The sequence below is a fragment of the Pseudorasbora parva genome, chromosome 1 (assembly GCF_024679245.1).
Source record: "Pseudorasbora parva isolate DD20220531a chromosome 1, ASM2467924v1, whole genome shotgun sequence".
In the NCBI taxonomy this organism is placed as follows: domain Eukaryota; kingdom Metazoa; phylum Chordata; class Actinopteri; order Cypriniformes; family Gobionidae; genus Pseudorasbora; species Pseudorasbora parva.
Genome location: NC_090172.1, coordinates 45,228,102 through 45,254,907, shown reverse-complemented (window position 1 = coordinate 45,254,907; position 26,806 = coordinate 45,228,102). Strand labels below are relative to the sequence as shown.

At 39.3% G+C, this 26,806-nt stretch overlaps 1 protein-coding gene and 1 long non-coding RNA gene across 5 annotated transcripts in view; one reads left to right on the top strand and one right to left on the bottom strand.

The window, feature by feature from the left end:
* Nucleotides 1–5,744, bottom strand: part of lmo1 (LIM domain only 1) — a 31,140-nt gene extending 25,396 nt beyond the window's left edge. Inside the window, exon 1 of one of the 2 annotated variants that reach the window (XM_067442814.1) lies at nt 5,121–5,744. In XM_067442814.1, coding sequence (XP_067298915.1) covers nt 5,121–5,142 — 22 coding nt within the window. In that variant the 5' untranslated portion in view covers nt 5,143–5,744. Of the gene's footprint in view, nt 1–4,717; nt 4,966–5,120 lie in introns of those variants that run through there. The other variant, XM_067442805.1, reaches the window with a different exon arrangement.
* The window catches only part of LOC137084762 (uncharacterized), a 138,595-nt gene that overhangs the window by 71,379 nt on the left and 40,410 nt on the right, over nt 1–26,806 (top strand). The window lies entirely within an intron of this gene.

Below are 26,806 nucleotides of genomic sequence, written 5' to 3'. Positions count from 1 at the left end.
ATGCAGAATCATGTTTTTATATAAAATTTATATAAAAACATTTATATAAAAAAAGGCAACACTAATGATTGGCTATGATACCTCAAGCTGCACTTTCTAACTTAATTAGAGCTAAATGTGGGATATCAGTGTAGGTATCATTAGGAAAGCTTTTATCAAGTTACAGAATGTGATAAGGTTAATGAGGAGTTTATAAAAGTGTCTCTGGCGGACCGAAAGAGCTGGCAGGGAGGATGAGACCTTAAGCAAAGTATGCTAGTCATTTATTTCATTAGCATGGCCACCTGTACTTTTTTTTTTGAAAGGCTAAACCTTTTAAAACAAGAAGGTCATGCCAAAAAGTAACACTCAAAAGTGCAGCAGCAGAACTTCGTTGAGAAAATTGCGTGCATGTGTCGAGCTGTAGGTCACGGTGGCGTTCTTTACCTAGTGCTGTAGGTCGCAGTCAGTGGTAAAGAAACATTCCTAGAGCTTCACAGGACAACCGACGCAAAAGATGAGAGATGAAGGGAGGAGGGGAAAAAATAAACAAATAAATAAATACAGGAATGGAAGAGGGACTGATGAAATGGAGCCAAGTGTGACGACCTGCTGCAAGAGAAGCAGAGTGTGTGTGAGTGGAAAGAGAAAGTGATCGCACACAAATGCAATAGACGAAGCAACTCACCCTTGCAGCGAGACGTGCTAGCGAGAGGTGCTGCGACAAGGTGACACGAGGGAATAACGTGGTCTAAAGACCAAAGGAAAGTAAATTAAAAACCACCTAGTGTAAAATCATCAATATGTAGCTGTATATCCCTTTTTCAGCAGAGCATATGTACTATTACTTGGAGCATGTCCACTGGGAGAAGCTACTATTGTCGAGAATTCAAGAGCAGAAACAAGAAAAAAAAAAAAAGGAAAACATTTGTAGCAAAAACAGCTTTTTTGTGTGATTTTAAACGAAGCAAAATTTGGATGGGGCTGATGAGAGTAATCATCATACGATAGACAAAACACTTTTGATATTGTTTTCTGCACATCTCTTGTTCAGCTTTAAGGTTTTTTTTTTTTTTTACTGAACACTGCACCTGTCTGCATTCGTCTCAGGACTCAAGGTGAAAGATAAGGTTGCTCCGAGACATTTTAAAAGGTAGCCTAAAAATGACGATTCATCTCGCTGGCAGCATGTCTGAGGATGTTATAAAAGGTTTTCGGTGTTCCCAATGCTTCAATGATGGACTGTACGTCCTTGGAGCTTTTCAAAAATTATTTAAAAACGGTCCAATAACTACATCTTTACACAGGAAAATACTGTAGAAGCAAGACTGGGAAGGGTTCATAGAAACACGCCGTCCTGACAGACTGTATGGATGCGACATGATCCTTAGCCAGGTCCCTTGATGTTTGACAGCGTTTAGAAATGTAAACGTCCTGGGGTGTACAATTTAATTTAATAAAAAAACATAGCACGTGAAGGGAAAGTGATTGAGCTAGTAAGCGGTTCTGATGAATGCAACCATTTGCATCGTAACTTTAACTCCCACTCTCTCAGAACCTTCGTCTTTAGTCAGGTCCCCTTTGAGTTGTGGTGAAATTATGGGAAATGATATACATCTGTAGTCACTGATGTGAGAAAGCACAAGTTTGATAGTGATCAAGTGCCTTGGGACGGAGACAGAAATGAGTTCGGTGAACTGTACATTTAGTCGATCGCATAAGATCTGGATTCTGTCTCTTTTGCTCAGTTTAATTCTCGTCAACAGGGTTATCCCGGGTCCTGAGACGAGGGGGGCCCACAGGATTTAAGCAACGAACCTGCATGCAATTATTGTAAAACTGTACGACGAGCCATCCAGTTTTGTACCTTTGAAAAGGATGCATCACCCCTTGTAATGTTTATCATTTCAACTTTATCAAAATGTGTCAGACCATCATGTATTCAAAACCATAGTCACGAAAAGAGCATAGCAATTTAAGACCACACAGCAATGACGGATCTCTATTTTGAGGACACATCAGTTGCAGATATATTGAACTGTAATTGCATCAGGAGGAAATGTTTATAAAGTAGGAATTTCTTCAGGCTGAAGCAATATAAGTGGCAGGAACACAAGCATTAGGCCCCGAATCCAGGCGCAATATTGCGAGAGACCCAGGGCGAGAGAAACATTGATGTAATTTCAATATTTGAAATTGGCAAGTTTAATTTAGAGTAAGAACAAGCCAATAAGCTGAGAAAATAGCAAATACAAGAGAGAAAATTACCTTGCAGGATGAAAAAAGTGAAAAGGACTTAAGGAATGTATAAAAGTAATCTCCAAGTGGAAATTAGAAATCAACCCACAGAAAGGGGAATAACAGAAAAGAAATATTACCGTCCACTCTCTAAATCAATATAAAATTGCTACGAGACAGAATTACCATGGTAACTCAAGTAAAGAATGAAGCAATTCTTATTTTTTCAAAATAAAAACTGGTGCCTGAAGCCCCCGAGTTTTATTACAGCGACAGACAGATCCGGGGTCTAGTATTCATTTGAAACATTGCATTTCAAATACATGCATTAGAACGAAACAGATTTCATTGGTCAGTCGGCTCGCATGGCTCGTAAATTAAACTGTGAACGGTAACCAAGAATTTATCATCAGGATGAAGAATAGAACGGTGTTCTTTTCTCTTCACCAGGTTCTTAGAGAGCCCAGCGATGCGAATGATCAATCCTGAACAAGTCCACAATGAGGACCCAATTATTCCTCCCAATCCAGATAGTTTTAAATACCTTGAAGGGAAAGAAAATGGCTGAATAGCATATTTCTCCAGAGAGAATTAAAAGTCAACCGAGAGCTTCTTTTATTTAAAGGTAGTCATGAAAAGGAGTTGTGCTTGTTCTGTACCTGAACACATTTCCTCACTCCATCCTCCAAGTCATGACAAGAAAGTACAAGAGCAAGTACCGTATTGTGTCATGGCCTGGAAGCCGTACAGGTTTTTTTTTTTTGCACAAGGATCAAATCCAATGCATGGACCACTGATGACAAAGCCTGCAATGCTGAAATGTGAAAGGGTTGATCATTTAGGAAGGCCGTGTAATAGTAGTACAATAATATCAAGTGTGCAAAACCCTGTTACGAGCACTACAATGCTCTACTTTCAATCTTCTGCACTTAGTACATCATCGCATAGTACACAGAACTGAGATATGAATGACCCAATATTTCAGATAGAAAAACGCACATATTTTGAAACTTCCTAATAAAGCTTCCTAAGAGCGTAGGGTGAATTTTAGGTCAGAAAACTAAAACAAGCTTAGTGTGTAGTAAAAATAGTAAAAACTACTTTGTACCCCTGATGATGTCAGAGAGAAGGTAACAGGATTCTTTCTATTGCTGGACAGTCACATTGAGACCCTTTGAAAGTTTGTTGATGGAAACCAAATAGAGCTGACACTGGCATCTGTAATTTTCAGAATTGCCGCATTATAAAACATTTTGTTTGGAGAACATTTTTTCCCTCTAAATATGACTTATACAGAGGCGTATGGGTGATGTGAACGAATAGGAGGGTTTATGCATATGGTTATATTTTTTCACAAGGCTTGGTTCAATTTGTCTTAATCATTAGCTTCTCTCACTTTGAATTCAGCACAAGATGTACCGAACTAGGAGGATACTTTATCTCAACTGATATATTTAGAGTCAGACTATAGCCTTTTAATAGCGTCAGAACTTCTCTGAACATTGCCTGTTCATGTGTTAGTTAAAAGTTTGAGAGAGAGAGAGAGAGAGAGAGAGAGAGAGAGAGAGAGAGAGAGAGAGAGAGAGAGAGAGAGAGAGAGAGAGAGAGAGAGAGAGAGAGAGATCCAAGCTGCCTCCCCATCCCTGCCAAAATGCCAGCGCATTTGGTCGGCACCAGCAAGCAAAGGGTGAAGCTTTTAGGCAATGAGCAGCAGGTGATCTAAGCTTTTCTGTAAGTCCTAATGCTCCTAAAAGCCACTCTCCCTGCTTCTGTAATTGGGCATCAGTAGTTAATGTAGTATTGACTGCATTACATGCTCCTGTGCATCCTCTCCTACTAATGCCATTTGCATCACCTTGTACATTTACCATATTGCTTAGCCAATAGCTGTTAAAAGCAATCTCAATCATGAATCATATGAGGAACTTTTAGCAAGACAGACATCCAAAGGAGACAATTTACAGTTGAGTTAATCTGGGTACATTAGCGCAACATGGATTGAGCGAGACAGACCAATTTATGTTTCTACGGCAGTCCCTTTATTGGTTTTTAGATGGGTTAGTGAAAGGATGGTTGGCTCAAAGAGATATGAAATATCCATTTTCAAACATAAATATGAGCCTGCAATGCAAGCCATTACTTTAGAGGGGAAAGGGCCCCTGGCTAAAACTAAATGTGTGTGATGACAATATTCCATGAAAGATGACAAGAAAGGCATTTTAGGTCAGAGACGCTTTGTGGGGATTTCCCCCCCCCTCTCTCAACACCATTAAGGAAGTATATCAAAATGCACAAAAAAGGGATTCAGCTTCACCAAAAACTTGTCAGCAACAAAAGAAAGAAAAGTTTATAAACGGTTTCCATAGGAACCAGAGTGCAGCGTATATAGTGCAGACGTGACTTGCTCATATGTAAAAACACAACGTCGCTTAACTAAATGTAGTGATATCAATTTAGTGATAAAATAGATCAGCAAGGGTTAGGGTTCAAAAGCTCTCACCTGTGAGCGAGGGCAGCCGCTGCGAATAAAACATCTCCGTAACTTCACAGATTTGCACGAGCGCTAAGTGATACTGCAGTGAATAGCAACGATGGTTCAGCTCTGTCTACGTCTTTTAAGCAGATAATATCATATTTCATAAACGGGGACAGTGTAGAGAAGTACACCGCATTCTGTAGGTCTCTTCCGACTCGAATTCTTTAGAGTAGGCTACCGTACGCGCTTAACCCCCTCATGTGAACCTGACGAGCGAACGTGTTCGTTTGATATGACAAACGAACTGGAGCATGAAAGTGCCGTTCGGGGAGAAAATGGACGCTAAATGCTGCATTTCCTTACTGTCCTGCGTTCTTCACAGTCGTATAGAGCAAATGAATGCACTCATAATCATCCGTGCACTTACCCTCTTCCTTGTCTAACACCATCGTCCTGAGGAGCGAGGAGTCCGGCTCCAGGCGATCCGTTCTCGGCTCCAGCACACTTCTGCGCGCGCCGCTCGCGTCTCTGAGAAGAAACTGCTTTGCAACAACAAAATAATAATCGTCCGTGTTGCTGCCACAAGCTTTGATTACACAGGCTCGTCTGTGTGGTTTTCCGCTGTTCAGAGACGGAAAGCCATGTAGAGAAGAATATGTATGTCTGTTATTATTCTATTGTTTAATGTATTTCGGAGATCATATGCAGCGATGTCCCCTCAGTTGTGTTCGTGTACGCAGCGCGTCAGTACCGGTAATATCCACGCTTGCAATTAACGATGTCTAAAACTAAAGTGAGACGCCACGGTGCATTCCATGCGAAAATGAAACGACTACACTAACTCAAATCTAATTTAAACGCCCGTTTAAATTGAGCTGCCGCGAAGAAGCTCTTGGAGTAGAAACGTGTTCCTCCCAGTTCTCATTTGCTCCGAAACTGTAACTATATTCAAGAAATCCAATTCTGAGGCTGACAACTCCTAACAGCATGCTCACGCTGCCTTTCTCACCCAATTTATGCGCTCCGCGCGCTCCTGCTACTGAATAAATGCGCGCGCTTCCCAGAGAGCCACGGATTCCCCTGTTAATTAAATCAATTCATTATGCTCAGATCTGATTAGCAGCCCTTCCCCCCTCTTTGAATCAATTATTCAATACACAAACATAATTGCTTGTGCCAGAGGTGTCTAAGTATTAGCTTATTTAACTCCAAGGACACTAATTACCCCTAGGGCAAGGGAACTTTTCTCATTAATTCTGACAAAACACAAAAGCACAGCTAAGGGAAAGTGTGTATGTGTGTGTTTCCCAGTGTGTGTGTGTATTTATGTGAAGTGCTCACTGGGGGATGTGTGTGTACGTGTGTTCTTGTGTGATTGTGATGTGTGTTATAAACAGAGAAAAGAGGGTTTGAGCTTTTAAAAACATTTTGAATAATACTCATGATCTAATTCGTTCACATTCTTCATTCTTGTCGCTATAATATTTCCACTGGATGTGTATGATCGGCTAGACGACTCGCTTTCCATATTCAGATAAACATTCATTTCGAGAGCAACAACACAACAGATGGGCTGTGTTTTGATTAGCGGTGAGATAGGAGACCGCGTTTGGCTCTGGTAATATAATTGTTAGCTGTTACTTCACTGATAAAAGTGTTACTGTTTCATGGTGGGCAATTGCTGGGGCTTTCACCTGCCCTGCGGAGGCTCTTAACCAGTCAAGGCAGAGATCCACCCGAGATTAACCATTAGGGGAGATGCAGAGGTTACAAGTGCTCTGTTTGTTAGCAAGTAATCTGGCATACTAGTTTTCCTTCACTTTTATTTTACACCCTTGTCAAAGTAGAGATGAAAATGTGCCTTGTTTAATGTATTTGAGATCTGGATCTCCCCGAAGGTGATGAGTAGACATAAATTATGAAATCGTAATTCATATCTACTATGCCCCCAGACATTCATGCGTAGTTTAATTCAAACTATAGGCTGTCGCAACCTTAGCAGATCGGGACATTACCCTGCCCCTAAAAACCATTGTTTGAGCCTTTGCTCTCTTCCTCTCTTGCTTGACATGTCTGACTTTTCATTTCTGCACAGTGATAGATGGATGACTTTTGACCACAAATGTATGTCTGCTGACCTCTTGCAGAAGTGAATGACACCCAATTAATCCAATCACAACAAACCGAGGGAACAAGGAAAGCGTGGCCCCTTGTTGTTCAATGCTGGGCAACAAAAGACCTCCTGAAACAATAACATGGCATGTCTCTATAAGTGCCGCTAAGTGTTTTAAAAAGCCATATGTTGTTAAGATCCTTCTTACAAAAAAGATTAATCTGATTAAATATGAACAGAACATACGTTCTATATTTTAAGGGCCGTTTTCTGACTGACAGTGAGTTGTAAGCCTGTTGAGTGGTTCATTATTAGAAAACATCAGGTTGTGATATTCTGGCTCCTTATAAAGCCCACTAGGAATTACTTCCACCGGTGCAGTGACACGTATCTTGCTCCCCTTCTTTGCTGATGGTCAGTGATGGAGCGATCCATTGTTTCTTTATTATTAGGAGGCCTAGAATGTATCCGTGTTCTATGGTGCACTGCATGCGGGGTCAGCTGTGACTGGAAACCATCCTGGAGTGTGGGCCTTGTGCTGCTGAGTTAATTAAAATTCATTTTTGATTGGGAATTAAGCAGGCCCATCTATTTACTGCTGGGGCTCACATACAGCCAGTTCAAAAACACACTACAGTAATTAACCCTACCTAATCAGATAGCACAGAGCCGAGTTGGGTTCCCATTTATCCTGGGGCAAACAATCAGTGGATGGTGGAGTCAGGGAGAGGTTGAACACGAGCCTCTCCTATATTTCATAATGGTTAAGCTGATTATAAACCAATATCAGACATGGTACTTTTCTCTAACTGCGTTCAATGGAAAGTCCTGCTCGGAGGAAAGACTCCGAGAGGCCTGTTGTGATGATATCTGGATAAATGAGATAAATGATGCTCATGATGGATGGTGCTTGCTTGCATTGCCTTCAATGTATTCAAATACCAGTTGAAAGTTGCCCTCGTTTTCTTTCATTTGATGGGCAGCACTCAGGATTTTATTTCATGTGCGACAATGATGCTTCATCACAGTATAATTGTAATTGGTTTCCCAGGTTGTTGTTTTTTTTTGGGGGGGGGGGGGGGGCACATATTCGGCATTCTAGCACTGAGTTCAGTTTAATTTTGTGCTGTATAATGGATGCAGTATGTTTTTTTTAATAGTATAGTGCAATATGTTGAAGCAGTGGACATAGTTGTTTGTTTACTCTTCTGACAGTTTATGTAGCCCCTCCTAGTGGCTGCATAATGCATGTTCACTTTTAAGTGAACTAGCAAGAGCCTTTTTCAGCTCTCCTTCCTGTTACAACAACATTTTCGGTATAATCCAAAAAACTGCCTATGACCTTAGAGAGCCTTACCACTTGAATATGCTCCTCAACGTTTGATTGCACGAAACAGCAATTTGCAGTCCACCTACTCATTCCAAATGGGACTAGTCAAAAATAGCTTAGGTGTCATTTGGGGGCAAAGAATCCTCTTCCCAAACATTTAATCCAACTTTAATCCCAGTCATTAAGAATTAGACATGCAGAGCTGTCCGGCCGTGCCTCTAAATTACAATCAAACGGTTACCAATTACACAAATTATTGATGGTAGATTCTCTTTTCAACTGCAAATTAAGGCTATTAAGAAAGGCTCCTTTTTAATGCAAAAGTGACTAATTAACCAACGGATGGGAAATCTGCAGCCCAGATATCAAAAAAGTGCTCGGCGCACATTGCAGAAACACAAGGGAACCAATTAGTTTAATTATCAAAACAGCTAATTAAAATTGCACAGTTCCTAATTAGTTCTTTGCTTTTGCCTCTAATTGACAGTATGGAGATAAATGGGCTGCCGATGAAAAAAGAGAGAGAGAGAGAGGGAGAGAGAGAGAGAGAGAAAAGGGGAGAGGAGAAAAACAGGGGAAACTTGTGCAGAATATTTATGCTGACTTTATCTCCGTCTGTGTGGCAGCCCTTGAAAGTGGAAAATTAATGACCTTAATTCCCAAACTGTTTTCCCTCTAACGGTGCTCCCCTCCATGCTCCCGGTACACTCGCCTTTGTATGGGGTTTGCCACCCTGCCAACTACTGGAATGGGGGAAAAGGAGGACTTGGGGGTGGGAAAGAGCCACCAATTCTCCTCCTAGTGTGACAGCTCCCACCTAACAATAGAGCGAGATGAAAGAGTGGAGCAGATGTAACCACTGGGAGCGTTGCATCATGGGACTGCAACTTTGTCGCACTTTTTTTAAAGGGCTTCTGCCATCTTTTCCAAGCGCTAATTTGTCCCATAAAAAGAGAAGTCTGCTGGGACACAGATAAAAGACATTTGATGGAGGAAAATGTGCTTTTATTAAATGTTCAAATGCCAGATGAATAATTGCTCTCCCAAATTCATTTATTTTCCCATTCATTTTCTCATGGACTGACCAATGTGAGCGGCGTGCCGACATTACGGTGTCTTACTGTGTTTTATAAAAAAAGACTTCCTGCTGCCCGTACCATCTCTTTAAAGGTAGTTGAAGCTAAAAAAGCAACGATGGGTCCTGCTACATAAAATTGAATGACAGCCATTTGATTTTGAAGGCCGTGTTTAGAGTGTGCCAGACACACCGGTCCTGTGGTCCAGGAAGGCCCAGACCTGGCTGGCTGTAATCCTGCCTATATCCCCTCACATGTCACTGTCGCAACAACCCCTTCACATTAGGAGATAAGCATCTACTAATCAGTTTACTCAGGGGCCTGTGTTAAAATGTAAATTACATTAATGCTCAAATTATGCATTATGGTGGTCAGTGATGCCTGGCCCATAGCCTGCATAATGTTCCCATCATTTGGATACAATCTTTCTAGGTTTGTTGTTAATGCACACTGATTTGCCCTGGTCTGGTCAGCATCAAGTGTGTTACATCAGTCGGCTAGCATGTGGGACATCATAAGAGAGTCACCATTTCTGAATTAGAAAGAGAGGAGCTTTTTAGCGGAGCTGCTCTAAAAGGTTACAATAATAACATGTTGGTTTCTTTTGCCTAGCACTCGCCCATGGAGAAGGACATTTCTGCTCTTTGCATTAATATTTCGGTGCTGGCGGTTGGGAAATTGCATAGGTATTAATTTACTTGTAATCCCAGTGAGTCAAAGTGGATTGCCGGAAGAGCTTTTAGGAACAACATTCGAAATGTGATTTATCTGTCCTCTTCCTGGCCATTTCGAAATTGCACCCTGAAGAGACCCTCATGTTGCAGAAGCTCTTTTTGCCCAGAGGAACCTGCTGCCCATGACTAACAAAGACGAGCGTTCTCGGCTAATTGATTGTCTTCTGTTTTATTTATGGAAAGGCGGTAATTAGTGGCCAGCATAATATACGCCCTTCATTAGCACACGGGTACCACTATGGATTTCACTGCTTTGTTTTAGAGGTGCACACCATTAGGAGCAAACAAAAGATGAGAATTTATTAGCACAGGCTCTTGTAAATATCCCTGAAAAGTCTGTGTGCCTTTAAGGGAGAGCGCGAGGCCTGTAAAACTTCTCTCAGCGCTTGCTCAGTGATTCCATTCGCGAGACGGAATACGTTAAGGAAAAAGCGGTATAAATTTAATTTTAATTGTTTTGTACACACGCCAGTGAAAAGGAACTGATTGGACACAGTTCACAGACAGTATATTAATATGTTATTTTCATATGTTAATTGGTTTGCATAATCTTTCCCCGTGCCTGGTTTCAGAATACCTGGCACCGAGAAGGGGCCTAGAGAGAGAAAAAGGATGACTCCAATTTACATAAAATCAGACTCTCCGAACATTAAATAATAATGCGTCTGCAAGCCGAAGGTGTGTTCAGTTAGCAGAAAGCACATTTCTATAATTTATACGCCAGCTGTTTCGATGCTTTCGAGTCCATTTACCTCCCTGCCTACATTTAATGAAATCTTGTTACTGGAGAATTGACTGGGGCTGAATTGAGATTTTAATCCCATTGACGTTGCGGCATGGAAATGCACACTGGTGGGAACTTTTAATGGAGGATCTTGTAATCAGAAGACACTTGTATTCAGCTCCCTTACAATAATGAATCTCATCAAATGCTCCGGGCCGGGCCGTGTGCGAGGGGCTCAAATTTCAAGGTTTTTGACCATCCCCATTTGAGACATTCCTTGGGGAGAGTGTGATTACTCAAGTTTAGCAGTTTATTGCCTCATCTTTCAATAGCCACTGAAGCACAAAATTCTCATCTAGGTTACTCCTTTTTTTCTTCCTTTACTTGAAGAGCAGGCCAATATAGACTGCAGAACAGCTGGTGACATCTACCATGTGGATTGCTATTGTGATGAACACTTTTGTTGTTCAACTATATTTGCATCAGCATCATCATTCAGTGTAGATGTATTCTACATATTTATTAAACAGCTATCCAAATACTTGATTCTGATTGATCACATTTGGAATACAGAGGTCAGATATTTAGGCATTCTAGGCACATGCTCGCACGCCCTGGGTGGGTGGGAGGATGATATATATATATATTGTATATATATTTTAATTAATATAATCTAATGCTAAATCGCTATAAGACAATTACTTTACAAATTAATTTAATATTGGTCACCCTTTGTGTCTTCCTGTGGGTTTTTAAAAGTATTTTTATGAAATCTTGTGACTAGATCCTCAAACTTAAAACCTCATAACTCTACCCCGCATCTCAATATCTATCTATCTATCTATCTATCTATCTATCTATCTATCTATCTATCTATCTATCTATCTATCTATCTATCTATCTATCTATCTATCTATCTATCTATCTATCTATCTATCTATCCATCCATCCATCCATCCATCCATCCATCCATCCATCCATCCATCCATCCATCCATCCATCCATCCATCCATCCATCCATCCATCCATCCATCCATCCATCCATCCATCCATCCATCCATCCATCCATCCATCCATCCTTCTATCCATCCATCCATCCATCCAAGTTTGTTCTGCTCATCAAGCCTGCATTTATTTGATAAAAAATGCAGAATGTTTTTTTAATATTTTGATGTTATTACAATTAAAAATATTTGGTTTTCATTTTATTATACTTTAAATTATCATTTATTTCTGTGATGCAAAGCTGAATTTTCAGGATCGTTACTCCAGTCTTCAATGTCACATGTGACATCCAGTCTCTCACATGATCCTTCAGAAATCATTTTAATATTCTGATTTATTATGAGTGTTGGAAACAGTTCTGCTGCCTAATATATTTGATGAATAAAATGTTGAAAAGAACTGCATTTATTCAAAATAAAAACATTTTCAAATAATTTAAATCTCCGTTACTATCAATTTTTATCAATTTAACGCATCCTTGCTGAATAAAACTATTGATTTATTTAAAAAAAAGACTGACCCCAAATTACTGACCAGTAGTGTATATTGTTGTTACAAAATATTTCTATTTTTAAAACATTTGCTTTTTTTTAATTCTTTTTTTTATTACTTTTTATTCATCAAAGTATTATAAAAAAAAAGTATCACAGGTTATAAAAAAAAATATTAAGCAGCAGAACTGTTTCCATCTTTGAAAACTAATCATCATACAGAATGATTTCTGAAGGATCATGTGACACTGAAAATTCAGCTTTGCATCACAGAAATAAATGATCATTTAAAGTATAATACATTGAAAACCAATTATTTTAAATTGTAATAATATATCACAATATTAAAAATGTATTTATTTGAGATTTTTGATCAAATAAATGCAGGCTTGATGACCAGAAGAAACTTGATGACCTGTACTGTGTGTGTGTGTGTGTGTGTGTGTGTGTGTGTGTGTGTGTGTGTGTGTGTGTGTGGGTGTGTGTGTGTGTGTGTGTGTGTGTGTGTGTGTGTGTGTGTGTGTGTGTGTGTGTGTGTGTGTGTGGGGGTGTGTGTGTGTGTGTGTGTGTGTGTGTGTGTATGTGTGTGTGTGTGTGTGTGTGTGTGTGTGTGTGTGTGTGTGTGTGTGTGTGTGTGTGTGTGTGTGTGTGTGTGTGTGTGTGTGTATATATATATATACTTCAGCAGAGAAGACTGTCTTAGTCTAGCATTTCCCGTTAAGTCATAGCCAATACTATCTTAAAGGGGTAACGTACTTCAGCATTGGCAAGATGGATGTGTATTTAAACTGGGTCATTTATGTAGTAGAAATATGAAGTTATGTAGTTATTTTTGAATTTGGTGCCTTCTAGACTGAGAAAAGCCATAAAATGTATTTCTTGTGGATGAAAGACAACAACTCCCAGAATGCACTTGTTTCACTAGTGTTGTTTCACTAGTGTTGTTTCACTACCCTACAAGGCCACTCCCAAAGCAACCGCTACTGGATCACTTGCCCTCCACAGCATCGCCCCTACCGGTGTTTTCATTTTCATAGTGATAAAAGAATTTAGTTCAGTTAGAGAACAGACACTATAATTAAAAACTGAATGTGTTCAATATAGTGTGAGCCGAATGAGTGTCACAGCACAAGTGCAGCAGGAGTCCGTTATCTGATGGCCAATCAGCTGGGTTGTACTCATTGCCATAAGTGTTTGTCTCTTATTTCATTATCTGTCCACCCACCTAATATAAACAATTGAGGACATAGTAAAATATCCCAATATTTGGTGAATTATCCAAAGCTGTGCAAATGTGTTCTTGAACTCTCTCCCAAAAATCCTGATTTATTTTTTATTTTTTTTAAAAGAGCATTAATTAAATCTCCATCCTCAGACTTACATTTCCAGCAATATGGTGAACATTTTAACCCAAGCCTAAACAGCCTGGAAGGAGTCCAATAAAAACGGTGCACAATCTTAAACTGTATAAGCCGTATTCTTGCATCTCTAGATGCATTTTGAGATTCTTTAAAACTCTATTTCTCATCATGAAATGTTAGGTTCAGGTCTCTTTCCCGTATTTTCTTTAGTGCTAATAAAGCTCCATCACCAAGACTTTGAATCAACCAGGAATAGTACACTGATTCTTCATGACCCTTCCCATATGCCGAAAGTACCATACAGTGAATATCTGCTGACCCAGGAAGTAGTGTACTAGAACCAAATGTAGTGCAAAGCAAATGTTGTAACTGTAAATACCGGGGGAAAAAAACTGAGATCTAGATATACCATACTGCTGTCGTATGTGTTCAAATGACTTCAGACTAACATTTCCGTAAAGGTCGCTCAATATAACGACACCCTTCTTATTCCATTCCTTCCATAAAAAAGGTTTAAATTAATACACAATTTCGGGTTGAACCACATGCTTGAACAAGCATTTACGTAAGGGTCAAAGCTACGCAGATGGGACATTTTTAACCATACTGATTTTTAACCGATTACCTCAGCAAGTGTGAAATAATAGGATGTTTCTTCACCTCTCTGTCCAGTTTAATGGATAGACACAAAACTGTATTTATTGTTTTAATTTCTTAAAAATTACAATTTGAAAGCTGAGACTTAATTTCATACCAAAAGTAATCTGCTCTGTCTTGTCTGTTGGCACATTGTCAGTGTATTCTTAGCTCCACAATTTATTGTTTCATATTTCGGAGAGCACCGCCATGCATCATGACCTCAGAAGACTTCAGTATTAATATTGTTGCAGTTTGTCTTGTTACTAGGCCGATTGATGTAATTTGCTGGTTAATGAACAATCAGCCAGTCATTATTACATTACACATATTTATAATCTGGGTGATACAGGACAGATTTATTTTGTAATAATGACCAGCTCAATTGTATTATTCCTTATGTAGAGGTTTGTCTCAAGTGATCACAAGCACCACGTCTTGCTCACCCAGCACTGTATTGCGTACATGTTCGTTCCACCATGATTCCATGGATGTAGACAGAAAGTTCTCGCACGACTTTTTAAAGGGGGGGGTCCGGTCCGTCAGCCTTCCGTTGCTGTGTGGAGATCATACAGGGACACCGGGTTTGTAGTAGAGGACGGATTTGTCCATGTTTCTCCTGGAGGTCTACTGCAGATCAATCACTGCAGAGCTGCTCCCACTGGGACTCTCAGTAACATCCACTGATTGCTTTCTGTGGTGGAGGCTGTTAAGTGGGAGCCGCATGATGGGCTCATGGACAACACTTAACGATCAATCAGCAAGGTCCAGACCTATTTCCAACTGCATACAGAGGCCGTCCTACACACCACACGCATTCAGCTGGAGAACCATTCAGGTGGTCAGAAGTGTTTAAGAATCACCAGGAAGAGAGCCCCTATCAGCGGTGGAGTGGAGAGTGAGGGAGGGTTGTAGTGGACAAGGACGCGCTATTCGTATTCAGTTTGGTGAATGTTTGGTCATTATTTATAATAGGGGAGATTTGAAAGTTGATATTTTGTTTTGAATGGTGTTTGAGAGCATGACCTTCAAAGAGTCAGTGTACGTTTCAGCTGGCACTTGATGAGAAGAGCTTGTCTTTGGGATTGGCAGGCATTCTGTTGTTTCTCTACCAATTTAAATACACCAGACAAACAAAGCTCTGCAAAAAAAAGCAAAATACATTTACCCGAGCAGAAATACTTGATACACTGCTTGTGCAATAGACCTTACCACAACATGTAATGAACCGTAACATACAGTACCATGTCTTTAAGAACATTGTTGCGTTGTGCAGTACTTGTGTCAAATGCAATACAGTCCAATCTGTACAGCCCTTACTTTAAATTTAACGTAAGTGCCTCCATAGAGCAGATGAAGCTAATGGCGAGAGAGCTACTTGAAGTTTTCCCATTGATTAAGGATTCCATTGACTTAATGAACCTTGTGCCTTCTATCAGACAAGCAGCCAATAAGTTCTAATCTCCCAAACAGATGTCAGGCACAGACTAGCTATAAATGAATTGATCTGCTCATCTTCCACAAATGGGAAAATGGCAAAGTATTGATATGACTCCCAGCATGGTGATGGATCAGGGGTGGTGTTAAAACATGATCCATTGACCGGGACGTGATTGCAGGAATCGGGCAGCGGTGCTAATTTGCTAGAAGCCTTCAAAGGGAAGATTTTTATTTCTTTTACTGCAAATATAGTTTTGTTGAGTAGGGAACGTTATTCTGGATGGGAAAGCGAGGCAGCATATGACATGTTTTGTATTCCCCTGATTGTAATCAGTTTCAGAAAGAATATCTGTTATACGATGAAACCCTAATAAGCAGTATCAGCAAAAAGATGTGAGTGAATCTTTTCAGCATTACTGTTTCTGTGTTGCTGAAGGAAAACGCTGTCATTTTAGGTATTTCTCTGCCCTGAAAAGCAGCCGTGTTTTTGAGTTATTAAGATTATTATGGTTATTAGACTTGGCTTGCTTGGATTCCTATGAAATCTTGGGAAGATTTATACTACCTCCCTCTGCATTTTCTCTCAGTCACAGCAAGAAGATCAAGTTTGGAATAAGAACAACTGCTTATTTAATAGAAACTGAAACAATCTCTTCCCCCGCTAATCTTTCTCGATTTGGTTGTCAGAAATGTTAATCTTTCCTGTGGCCTGCAATAATGAGCCTGCTTTATTGGTCAAAGGCCATAATCATTTGAGCTCTTGCTTTATAAACTCATTTCTGCAGACTGACATTGTGATAGAGGCACGAATAATAAATCATAAACGGGTCCTCCTAGAAGATTGTATTGTAAATGTCAAACCACACAGGAAATTGTAATTAAAGAAAGGAAATTGCCTCAAAGAACCACCTGATTTTGAAACGAGCTAAGCATGGAATTTTGTAAGCATTTAATTATGGTTCAATTTGCCAAGTCTGTTAGCTTTTTTCTCTTTGTTCATTTTTCTCTTTTGGACTTATTATTCTTTCCTCTTCTTCACAGTCACTCAGCGTGAGTTGCTGAAAAGAGGATCAGGAAGAGAGCTTAATTCTCTATGCTTTCATTCAAAACCAGAGTGATTATTTCATAAAATATTTTGTTCTGCCATTATCCAGTGTTTGAGAACCAAAGGGAGCACATTTAGCTGCACACCTTCAATATTTAGATGACTTCTTTTGTTTTGTTTTATTTTTTTTCTGTGCTCTTATCACATAATGTTTATCTGAAATTTGAATACACAAATCATCTGTATTTTTCACTGAAAGCACAGAATAAGAAACCTTTTCCATCTTAAAGGGTTAGTTCACCCAAAAATGAATTTGATGTCATTAATGAACCCTAATGTTGCTCCACACCTGTAAGACCTCCGTTCATCTTCAGAACACAGTTTAAGATATTTTATGTTTTAGTCCCAGAGCATGTGAAGTCTATGCACACTTTACTGTCCATGTCCAGAAAGGGAATAAAAACATCATCAAAGTAGTCCAAATGTGACATCAGTTAGTTAATTAGAATCTCTTGAAGCATCGAACATCGAAAATACATTTGGTCCAAAAATATCAAAAACTACGACTTTATTCAGCATTGTCTTCTCTTTCGTGTTCCTCACATAAAGATTAAAATGGCCATGAATCAGTGAATCGATCAATGATTCGGATCGCCAATGTCACGTGAGTTCAGCAGTTTGACACGTGATCCAAACTGCTGAAATCACGTGACATTGGCGATACGAAGCATTTAACATAGACTGCATATCCTCTGGGACTAAAACATAAAATATCTTAAACTGTGTTCCAAAGATGAACGGAGGTCTTACGGGTGAGGAATGACATTAGGGTGAGTCATTAATGACATCGATTTCATTTTTGGGTGAACTAACCCTTTAATAAGGTAAAGGGAAATAGCTGATCTTTATTCATCCGTTATGTATTGGTAAACTTTTTGTGTTGTTGTTGTTGTTGTAGTGACGGTGATATGCGTCCAGCATTAGCATTGGTTATTATTACATACATCTAGAATTCTCTCTAGAATACTTGATTCATATTGGTCAGTCATGCCATCTAATCAGTTATTTTAATCAGTCTCTATGGCAATGCTGTATCAGACCACTCTTCTGTGTAACTCAAAGTAGCGCTACATTTATTTATCTGGTATCACACCATAAACTTGCTCTTGCTTGTTTTATACAGACACAACTGTCACCATTGTGCATCTCAATTACCAATTGTAGTTATCCTCATAGGATTTTAGTATTAATATTACTGTAATACTGTTACTTGCGTTGTTGCTAAGCTAATTTTTTTAATAATTTGTAACAGACAGGAAAAAATGATAAAATAATAGGCTATGTATAGATGTATAGCTATGTAGGCTATAACATTGTAATGGATAATAACTCAATGTTTCATGTCCACATATTAATTATGGCAATTAGCCTTGTAATAAGATACAGTAATGCAGTGTTTCTCAACTGGCTTGGCCATGGGACCCACATTTTCCCATGGTCATTAAGCCGCAACCTACTTTTTAAAAGGAATTTTATATGTAATAGGCTACCGTTCCACTTTACTTAACATACACATTTATTGTAAGAATAATACTACTGATGAATAAACAGTAGGCTTATAAGGTAATGCTATTAAACAGCAGTCCCAAACTAGTTTGTGTTAATACAATTTAGTTGGTGAGTTGTTATGAGCTACCCCAATCATTAAAAAACTATAAATAACAGTTAAAAAAATTAATAATCAATACATGTAATTTATTATATTCTCTCGGAAAAGGTCATATTTTCTATCAGTATTATTTATTTATCCTTATTAATTTAGTTTCAAATACAGTTTCTGAATGTTATTTACATTTAAAGCACCTGTTGTGTTACTCATGATTATAGTCCCATTCACACCAAGAGCAATAACTATAAAGATAACTATATTAGTGTCCATGCCAGCGGATGAGACCGTTGTGTTTATTCTAAGCGCACGCTAGTGTGCCACTTTAAATGCTCAAGCTTGTTACGGCAGGATAGATTCTGATTGACTGTCAATGTTTTTATCGTTCATTGTCTGGATAAAATTGTTCTGCATTTCAAATCAATCAATCAATACAAGCATGCAAAAACATCTTAAGTTCTCAAAAATATAGATATGCATTTTTACAAAATGAATAGCCTTGTCAAATGACTGTCGTTTTAACTTATATATTGGAAAAGGTGACGTTTGCTAGAAGGATCGAGTGAACGATCTGTAAGCAATGTATCTGCGGTTGTATTTTGTAATACAAAATAATATCCTTTGTCATTAGACACACTATTTAGTTTTGTATGGTACTTGGTGTTTCCTATTGTTACTGTACTAGCATCTTGCATTATCTAGACAAAACTTTCAGTTTAATCAGAAATAGTTTAAATAAGTGGATAAAATCGCTCCTTTCTGCTTGCAGGAGTATAGTGGTACTTGTCACTTTCTTCAGTTTAAGATGCTGAGCGAAGCTTGCTTGAAATGGGCTGAACAAACGAACGATCTTGAATTAAATTGTTGTGGTATCCGATTATAATAAACATCAACCATGACTGTTGACATTTTTTATCTGTGGGAAGGGTAGAAAATAATGAATGATGAAAAAGTGATGTCCGGTTCGCGAACGAATAGTTTTTTTTTTAACCGGATCTTTTTAGTGAACCGGTCGAATCAGTTCACTTATTTCGGATTGAATCGTTTTAAAAGGTTCGCGTCTCAAATCAGCGCTGATCCCACAAGTTACTATAGTTACTAACTTTCTGACATTAGTGACAGTTCCTCCGACTAGAAATAAACTAATATCTTGAAGTAGATTATTGTAACTCCAACAGTTCACTGAACTGAGACATGTTTTTCTGAGAAAACTGATGAGAACTCATAAGCAGCTGATATCGAGCATGCGCGTGTAACCGAACATGCAGCGGTTTCTCGGATCAGCATTACAGAATAGAAAACCATTTCTTTCGGACACGTTCGATACTGAGAACCGATGAGCCGATGAGCTGGGCATGCGTGTTATTTGTTCAGAGGAAAGAAATGCAGGTAAGTGTTTACAACGAATCACGTTTGGAAACATCATAACATAAAGCTGTCTTATCACTGTATTATATTAAAGTTTGGAAACACAATGGATTGCAAAACGGTCAAACTATATTTATTTGCTTTATCAATAATGCACAATATTTTCAGGAACAGCTTTTTTCTTATTTAATTTCTAAAGCCGGGTGCACACTGTGCGATTTTGCCCACGATTTGGCAGTCTGAGACAAATTTAGCAAATCCTAAAAGATTCCTCAGATCCTAGGCTAAAATCTGACGTCTTTGGTCGTTAGTTTGACATGTTCACCGGCAGCCGATTAATGAGCGCTGCGATCAAATTTTACCGTGTCAGAAGATTTGGCACAGAATGCAGTGTGACTTCTCCTACGACAACAGTCAAATATCTCGGTTTTTCAAGACAAACTATGACCAAAACGAGAGCTAGAAATTTATTTGTAGCCAGCATTTCACAATCGTGCAGTCTGACATTAATGACAACTGAGATCTTACAGTGTGACATGGCTTACATCGGGGATCATGTTCGTACAGTCTGACAAGGGACATTCGCAAAGGATTTTGAAAAATCGCACAGTGTGCAGGACCCATAAGTCGATACACATTTTAAAATGTAATCAAAACAGTAGGTTCGATATCAGACATCAGCTTGCAGCAGTTCGCAGCTCAGCACACACACACTACAGCGGTTCTCGAGTCAGGAACGGGTTTCTATCGGACACGTTCGATCTTTCGGATCACCAGTACACAATCGAGAACCGTTTCTATCGGACACGTTCGATCTTTCGGATCACCAGTACACAATCGAGAACCGTTTCTATCGGACACGTTCGATCTTTCGGATCACCAGTACACAATCGAGAACCGTTTCTATCGGACACGTTCGATCTTTCGGATCACCAGTACACAATCGAGAACCGTTTCTATCGGACACGTTCGATCTTTCGGATCACCAGTACACAATCGAGAACCGTTTCTATCGGACACGTTCGATCTTTCGGATCACCAGTACACAATCGAGAACCGTTTCTATCGGACACGTTCGATCTTTCGGATCACCAGTACAGAATCGAGAACCGTTTCTATCGGACACGTTCGATCTTTCGGATCACCAGTACACAATCGAGAACCGTTTCTATCGGACACGTTCGATCTTTCGGATCACCAGTACACAATCGAGAACCGTTTCTATCGGACACGTTCGATCTTTCGGATCACCAGTACAGAATCGAGAACCGTTTCTATCGGACACGTTCGATCTTTCGGATCACCAGTACAGAATCGAGAACCGTTTCTATCGGACACGTTCGATCTTTCGGATCACCAGTACAGAATCGAGAACCGTTTCTATTGGACACGTTCGATCTTTCGGATCACGAGTACACAATCGAGAACCGTTTCTATCGGACACGTTCGATCTTTCGGATCACCAGTACACAATCGAGAACCGTTTCTATCGGACACGTTCGATCTTTCGGATCACCAGTACACAATCGAGAACCGTTTCTATCAGACACGTTCGATCTTTCGGACATGTTCGATTCTGAGAACCGGTGAGCTGAGATACTGAGCATATGTGATAGCGGCGTCTTGAACCGAACTGTTTCTCTCGGAGTGGGACAGAATACCTGATGCTGTTTCTCTCGGAAAACTGATGCTGATAATATAAGCACGGATGAAACAAGGATTTGTGTAAATTTATGTTAGGCTATGTCAATCTAAGTTTATTTAATCTGTGTAAAACATCAGTGTTTGCACGACAGTGACTGTATTGAGTGCTTTTGCAAAACATGAATGAAAAAACGTATCCAAGATGATAATAATAATTATAACTATACTAATTTTTAAATACAAATACTTTATATGAATGTGTTTGAATGTATTTTCATCCGCCGGGATGATAGAAATGACGTCATTATGTACGGACGTAAAAGAACCGATGATCTTTTTTTTTTTTAACCTGTTCATTGAAATAGTAAGTCCGAAAGAACCGGTTCGCGGAAAAGAACCGAACTTCCCATCACTAGTAGAAAAGTCTCCTGCACAGCCTGGAACATGATGTGTCCATTCGGCTCCATCAGTTCCGCCTGAAAATGAACATGTTTAGACAGATGCAACTGTTGGGGGCGTGCATATAAATGATCCCCAATGCTTGCATCACGGTTGGGTTGTTGAGAAGCACTTTTTTTCCGTGGTGTTTTTGATTTACGAGATTTACATATGAAGTAGGAGGCAATGGTGTTTGAGACTCAAAGTATGTGATGTCCATGTACTGAACTCTTATTATTTCACTATGGCAAGGTTAATTCCATTTTTCATTCTAGGGCACCTTTAAGAATCAAGGGTGTGTAAACTTTTGAATGGGGTCAATTTTATAAATTCTGTTTTTGTCTCGTAGACTATATTAGACATCTTTTATGTAAAATCTCATCTTATTCGGGACAAAAAAAAATTGTGTAACTAAAAAAAAAATGCATTTGTATGATCTTATTTTGTTACAATTATTTAAATTTTCACATATTCTGCTAGGGATACACTGTGTACACTTTTGAGCAAGACTGTATGTCTAATGGATTGATTTCTGTCGAGTAAATGAAGAGCTTATTGATGCAGTTCAGTCGGTCTGCTATTTTATTTCAACCGTTACTCCTGATCGGAGGCTTCCATATGTTTTTTTCTCTTCATTTTTCCCCCCTCTATTGTTTCTTTGACCACACACTCAGACCCATCAATTGAGAAACACTGCAGTAATGTACATCCAGTCCATCTGACACTATAAAAACATTGCTTGATTTGTGCAACATAGCAGGTGCAGCATTAATGACATGACTTCTGGGGCATGACTATCTGTTGGTCAAAAGTTATTTGCCATTACTTTTGCAATTCCGTTTAGTGCCTCTAGTGGTGCAGACATTGCACACTTCACCAACTATAGACCTCAGTCATCTGACATATCAGAAGACCTCATTCGCACATGTTGTGGTGGAGGGGTGTGACAGATAGCAGTGAGTGTGTCTGAGAGAGAAAGATCTGGTCTTGAAGTGGGTATCTACCCACACTCCTTAGCCCTGTGCAGCGATGTCAACCAGCCCCTCTGCGAGTCAGCCTGAGTGAGAGGAACAACAGAAATTTCAACTGAGAAGATCAATTATAGATAGAAGGAAATGAATGGGAAAAGTAATTTAATAAATTATTGAGTTGATGTCTTATATCATCTACAAAAGCCAATGAAAAATTAGATTGTGTATTTGGATGAAACCGGATTTTTAAAAGGGCTCAGGAAACATTTAATTAGAAAAAAGAAAAAAAAAGATGGTGATTGGTATAGCCGGTTACACAAGGAGGAAAATGAATAGGTGGAAGGGAGATAGTGAGACATGTGCCCAAGAGAGAAAGAGAAAGACATGTCAAGGGACAGGAACACCAGAAAGTGAGACCTGCAGTCAAAGATTGTGCAGAGTCATTTTTTTTTCTACTCCCGAGGCAGGACATAGCAAATGAATTAGCATTTGCCATAAATTCTTAGATCACCATGTATTCTGTTTAAAATCTCATACATACAAAGCGCAGTGGCTGTAAACTTTTACACCACACCAGCCGTAGCATAGAAATAGCCTCAATTAATGTCAATGTGACTTTATTTTTTGGTTTTCTACAAACTGTCGCCAACCCAAACACATGTATCTAAACATAAAAGAGGACACTCTGATTTACCCATCAGCCTCAGGAAAAAGTAAACAGCAAAAGTAATTAAAAGGGAGTAACTTAAAAGTTGAAAGTGGATTTCTCCTCTGTTTGAACCAGAGCATGAGTTATAGTGCAGATGAGGGAGGAGAGGGGAAGCAAGGAAGACTAATTATGCGTTCTTCTTTGGGACAAGGCGGTGTAGTACGAGGAATGCAAATTGCGACGGTTTCTAGGTGAGGTACGCCACAGTCACATTTCGTGTTGGGACCCACAGTGTTCTCAACGAGGCTTTTGTGTTGTCATTCCCAAGAGACCAGCTCAACGAACGGTATTATCGGCATTGCCATGTTGTTTAAGCAGAAAAAAAATTCACTATTTATAAGATGAAAGGCTATCTTGAGGGAATGAAAGAATTATTTAGTTTTTTTTTCTTCAGTTAATTGGTGTTGTGAGATACTTTCCTTGTCACCAGCTCCCTTGCGGTTTAGATTTGAGTATATTTACTGGATTGCAATTGGATTCTGGAGCATTATGACTCAAGGTGATGTAGTTGTCAGTATTTTGACCTCAAAGTTGATGCAATAATTGCGAAGTTCAAGTCTCCTATTCAGGCAGAGTTTCAACAATGGAGCATTTACTGATTTCACATTGACGTCAACTATGTTCCTGTTGTTACCGTACTATAGTGAAAATGACTGATGCTGCAGGACAAATTATTTCAACCATTTGAGGCAATCAGGATATTAGTGCATTAGTTCCTACAGTAATCAGAGGCTTAGTAGAAATGCAAGACCAGGCCGCTTCTTGGACATGAGAACAATCTTGTAATTGTCAAATGCCACTCAAGTATAAATCAGTGATTAAGAAAAAGAAAGAAAAAAAAAACATGATTAATAAAAGCAACTCTGAGACCTTAATCAAACAAAGAAGTCGAGTTGAATTCCAAACAGCTCTTCAGTGAAGCAGCATTTAGATATAGATTTGCACAAGAACAATCTATAGCACCGCTTTTTTTCTATCACCAGACTCGAAAGGGGAAGAAAATCTATTAACTTTTGATTAAAATGTACTCAGTCGCGTCAGAAATACTTGTGATTCAAGTGTGAATAGATTGTCGCTGCCATTAGATGAGTTTATGCAGGTGTTGGCCACAGTGTGTGCTTGTGTGGGTGTCATCAGGCGGGCTTGGAGTTGAAATGGTGATAATATAAAAATGCGTGAATCCGCTAATGAGACCCTCTTAATATTCTGCAAATCTAAGCATCATATTATCATAAACGTGCTCACAATTTAGTCAGCTCCTTTGAGCGGCTGTGCTAGGAAATAAATTGTCCCGTTCTTTACTGCTAAATATTTGAGAGCACATGGATCCCTGCCACTGCCGTAAACCTTTTAAAAGCTCTGTGATTGGCATATGAATAGAAAGTGCCTCTTTTGAGCGAACATACAAGTTCCTGCCAGTGCCATGAATGGAGCTCTATATTTTACCGTATACCAACAAGATCTCTAATTGCATTCCCGATCAGGCTAATTGAGTTGGATTCCAGTGCAAAGTCACAGTCATAAAGGGTTTCTGGAAAAAAAAAGAAGAAAAAAAGATGCCTGTACGGATGTACTTCAGATGGGCGAGTGAGCGGATTGATGCCAACGGCCTTTGTTCTGACATCTGTTAGTGACATCTGATGATTGGTTGGAATGCCGCGTTACTGGATATATTTTTCCGCAGCCAGAGCTAAAATTGAGCTGTGTTTCAGGGTCAGCACCACCATTGTGTCTGTCCATTAGAGGTCACATCTTTTGTCAACTGATTGTGTGTGTGAGTGAATAAGGATCATTACATTAGATCATAAGTTGCTGAAATACAGCCGCCTTAACCTTAGAGTAGCTCTCGCTCCTGCACCGCTGTAATTGAATAACTTATCCACACACAAAAAAACTCTGCTCATCCTTTTCGCCTTCTATGCAGCAACACAGAAAGGGGAAAAAAAGTCTGCTCTGTAACTACCTGGGAAAGCAACCCATCAACAGCTGTTAGAGCTGACTTGAAGGTTAAATATTAGGAAGGAATCCAATTTCTCTTGTCTATTCAGCTCAGCGGTGTGTTAGATTGCAGCTGGAGTGTGCTTAGCGAGTATGGGGATATGAAGTGGGCTAATCAATCCCCTCTGCCTCATTCTCAAATTCCTCTCATATCAGGTCCCTGCCCCCCAGGCAGGCCTTCTGCTTTCCGAAAGCCAATTCCACACGAAATAAGAACTGTGACCTGCAGCTAGAGGGTGAAGTTGAGTTTTCCCTTCATGATTAATCTCTTCTTGGGTGGCTTTCAGGGGGAGAGAGAGGGTGGACGTTGGGGGGGATATATTGTAAGAATAAGACAACATGCAAGTTGCTTTGCAATAAGTCCAATGATGTTTCTTTTTTGCTTCATCTTCTCCATAAGAACTTGTATGGTCAAATAAGGCTTATCTATTCGGGAGCTGCTTGTTTTGATAGGGGCTTCATATTGACATTGAGAAAATTAAGTAACAGATGCCATGATTAGACCTGCCACTGCTATTATTGTCGCCTGAACGGGGTAACACTAATGTGCTTTTTAACAGCTCCTTTTTTTCCCCATGGACTTCACATGGCTTGGTGTGATATATCTTATAAACTAACAGGTGTACAGATGTACAAGCTGTGTTACTTAGCAACTCTTTATTTTATTCTCATGAATTTGAACATGCATGTCAATAAATAAATTTTCAATTTTATTTTTAATCAATCAACTTTATTTATATAGCGCTTTTACAATCACGATTGTGTCAAAGCAGCTTCACAGTGTCAAACAGGATAATATTGCGACAAAATTAGATTTGGCTGTACAGTCGTACTGGAGAAAACAGTGATGTTATCAGCTTATTTTAATTTATCATATAGCGACAATGTTGGCAGATCAGTATTATAGTTTATAGAATTAAATAAGACCTAATTCATATATTTTATTTGTATAATAAGTTGAATAACTTTAATCATATTTTTAGTGTCCCCAACTGAGCAAGCCAAGCCAAAGGCGACAGTGGCAAGGAACCAAAACTCCATCGGGGCATGATGGAGAAAAATAAAATAAACCTTGGGAGAAACCAGACTCAGTCGGGGTGCCAGTTCTCCTCTGGCCTATTAACACACCGTGTAAGATTATTATTCTGGCAACCTTACAGGTCGGAAATCATATTAGATCGGATTATTCAAAATTTTCAGGGTATCACGGAAGAGACAGATTTATTTAGGATGGGGCGTCAATTACACAAGAGTATGAATACATGAAAGATCGGAATTATTGCGCCGAAGCCGCTGCCTTTTTTTAAAAAGGCAGCGGCTATTTGCACTAAGTGTAAATAGAATCTAATTGCTATTTACTCTAA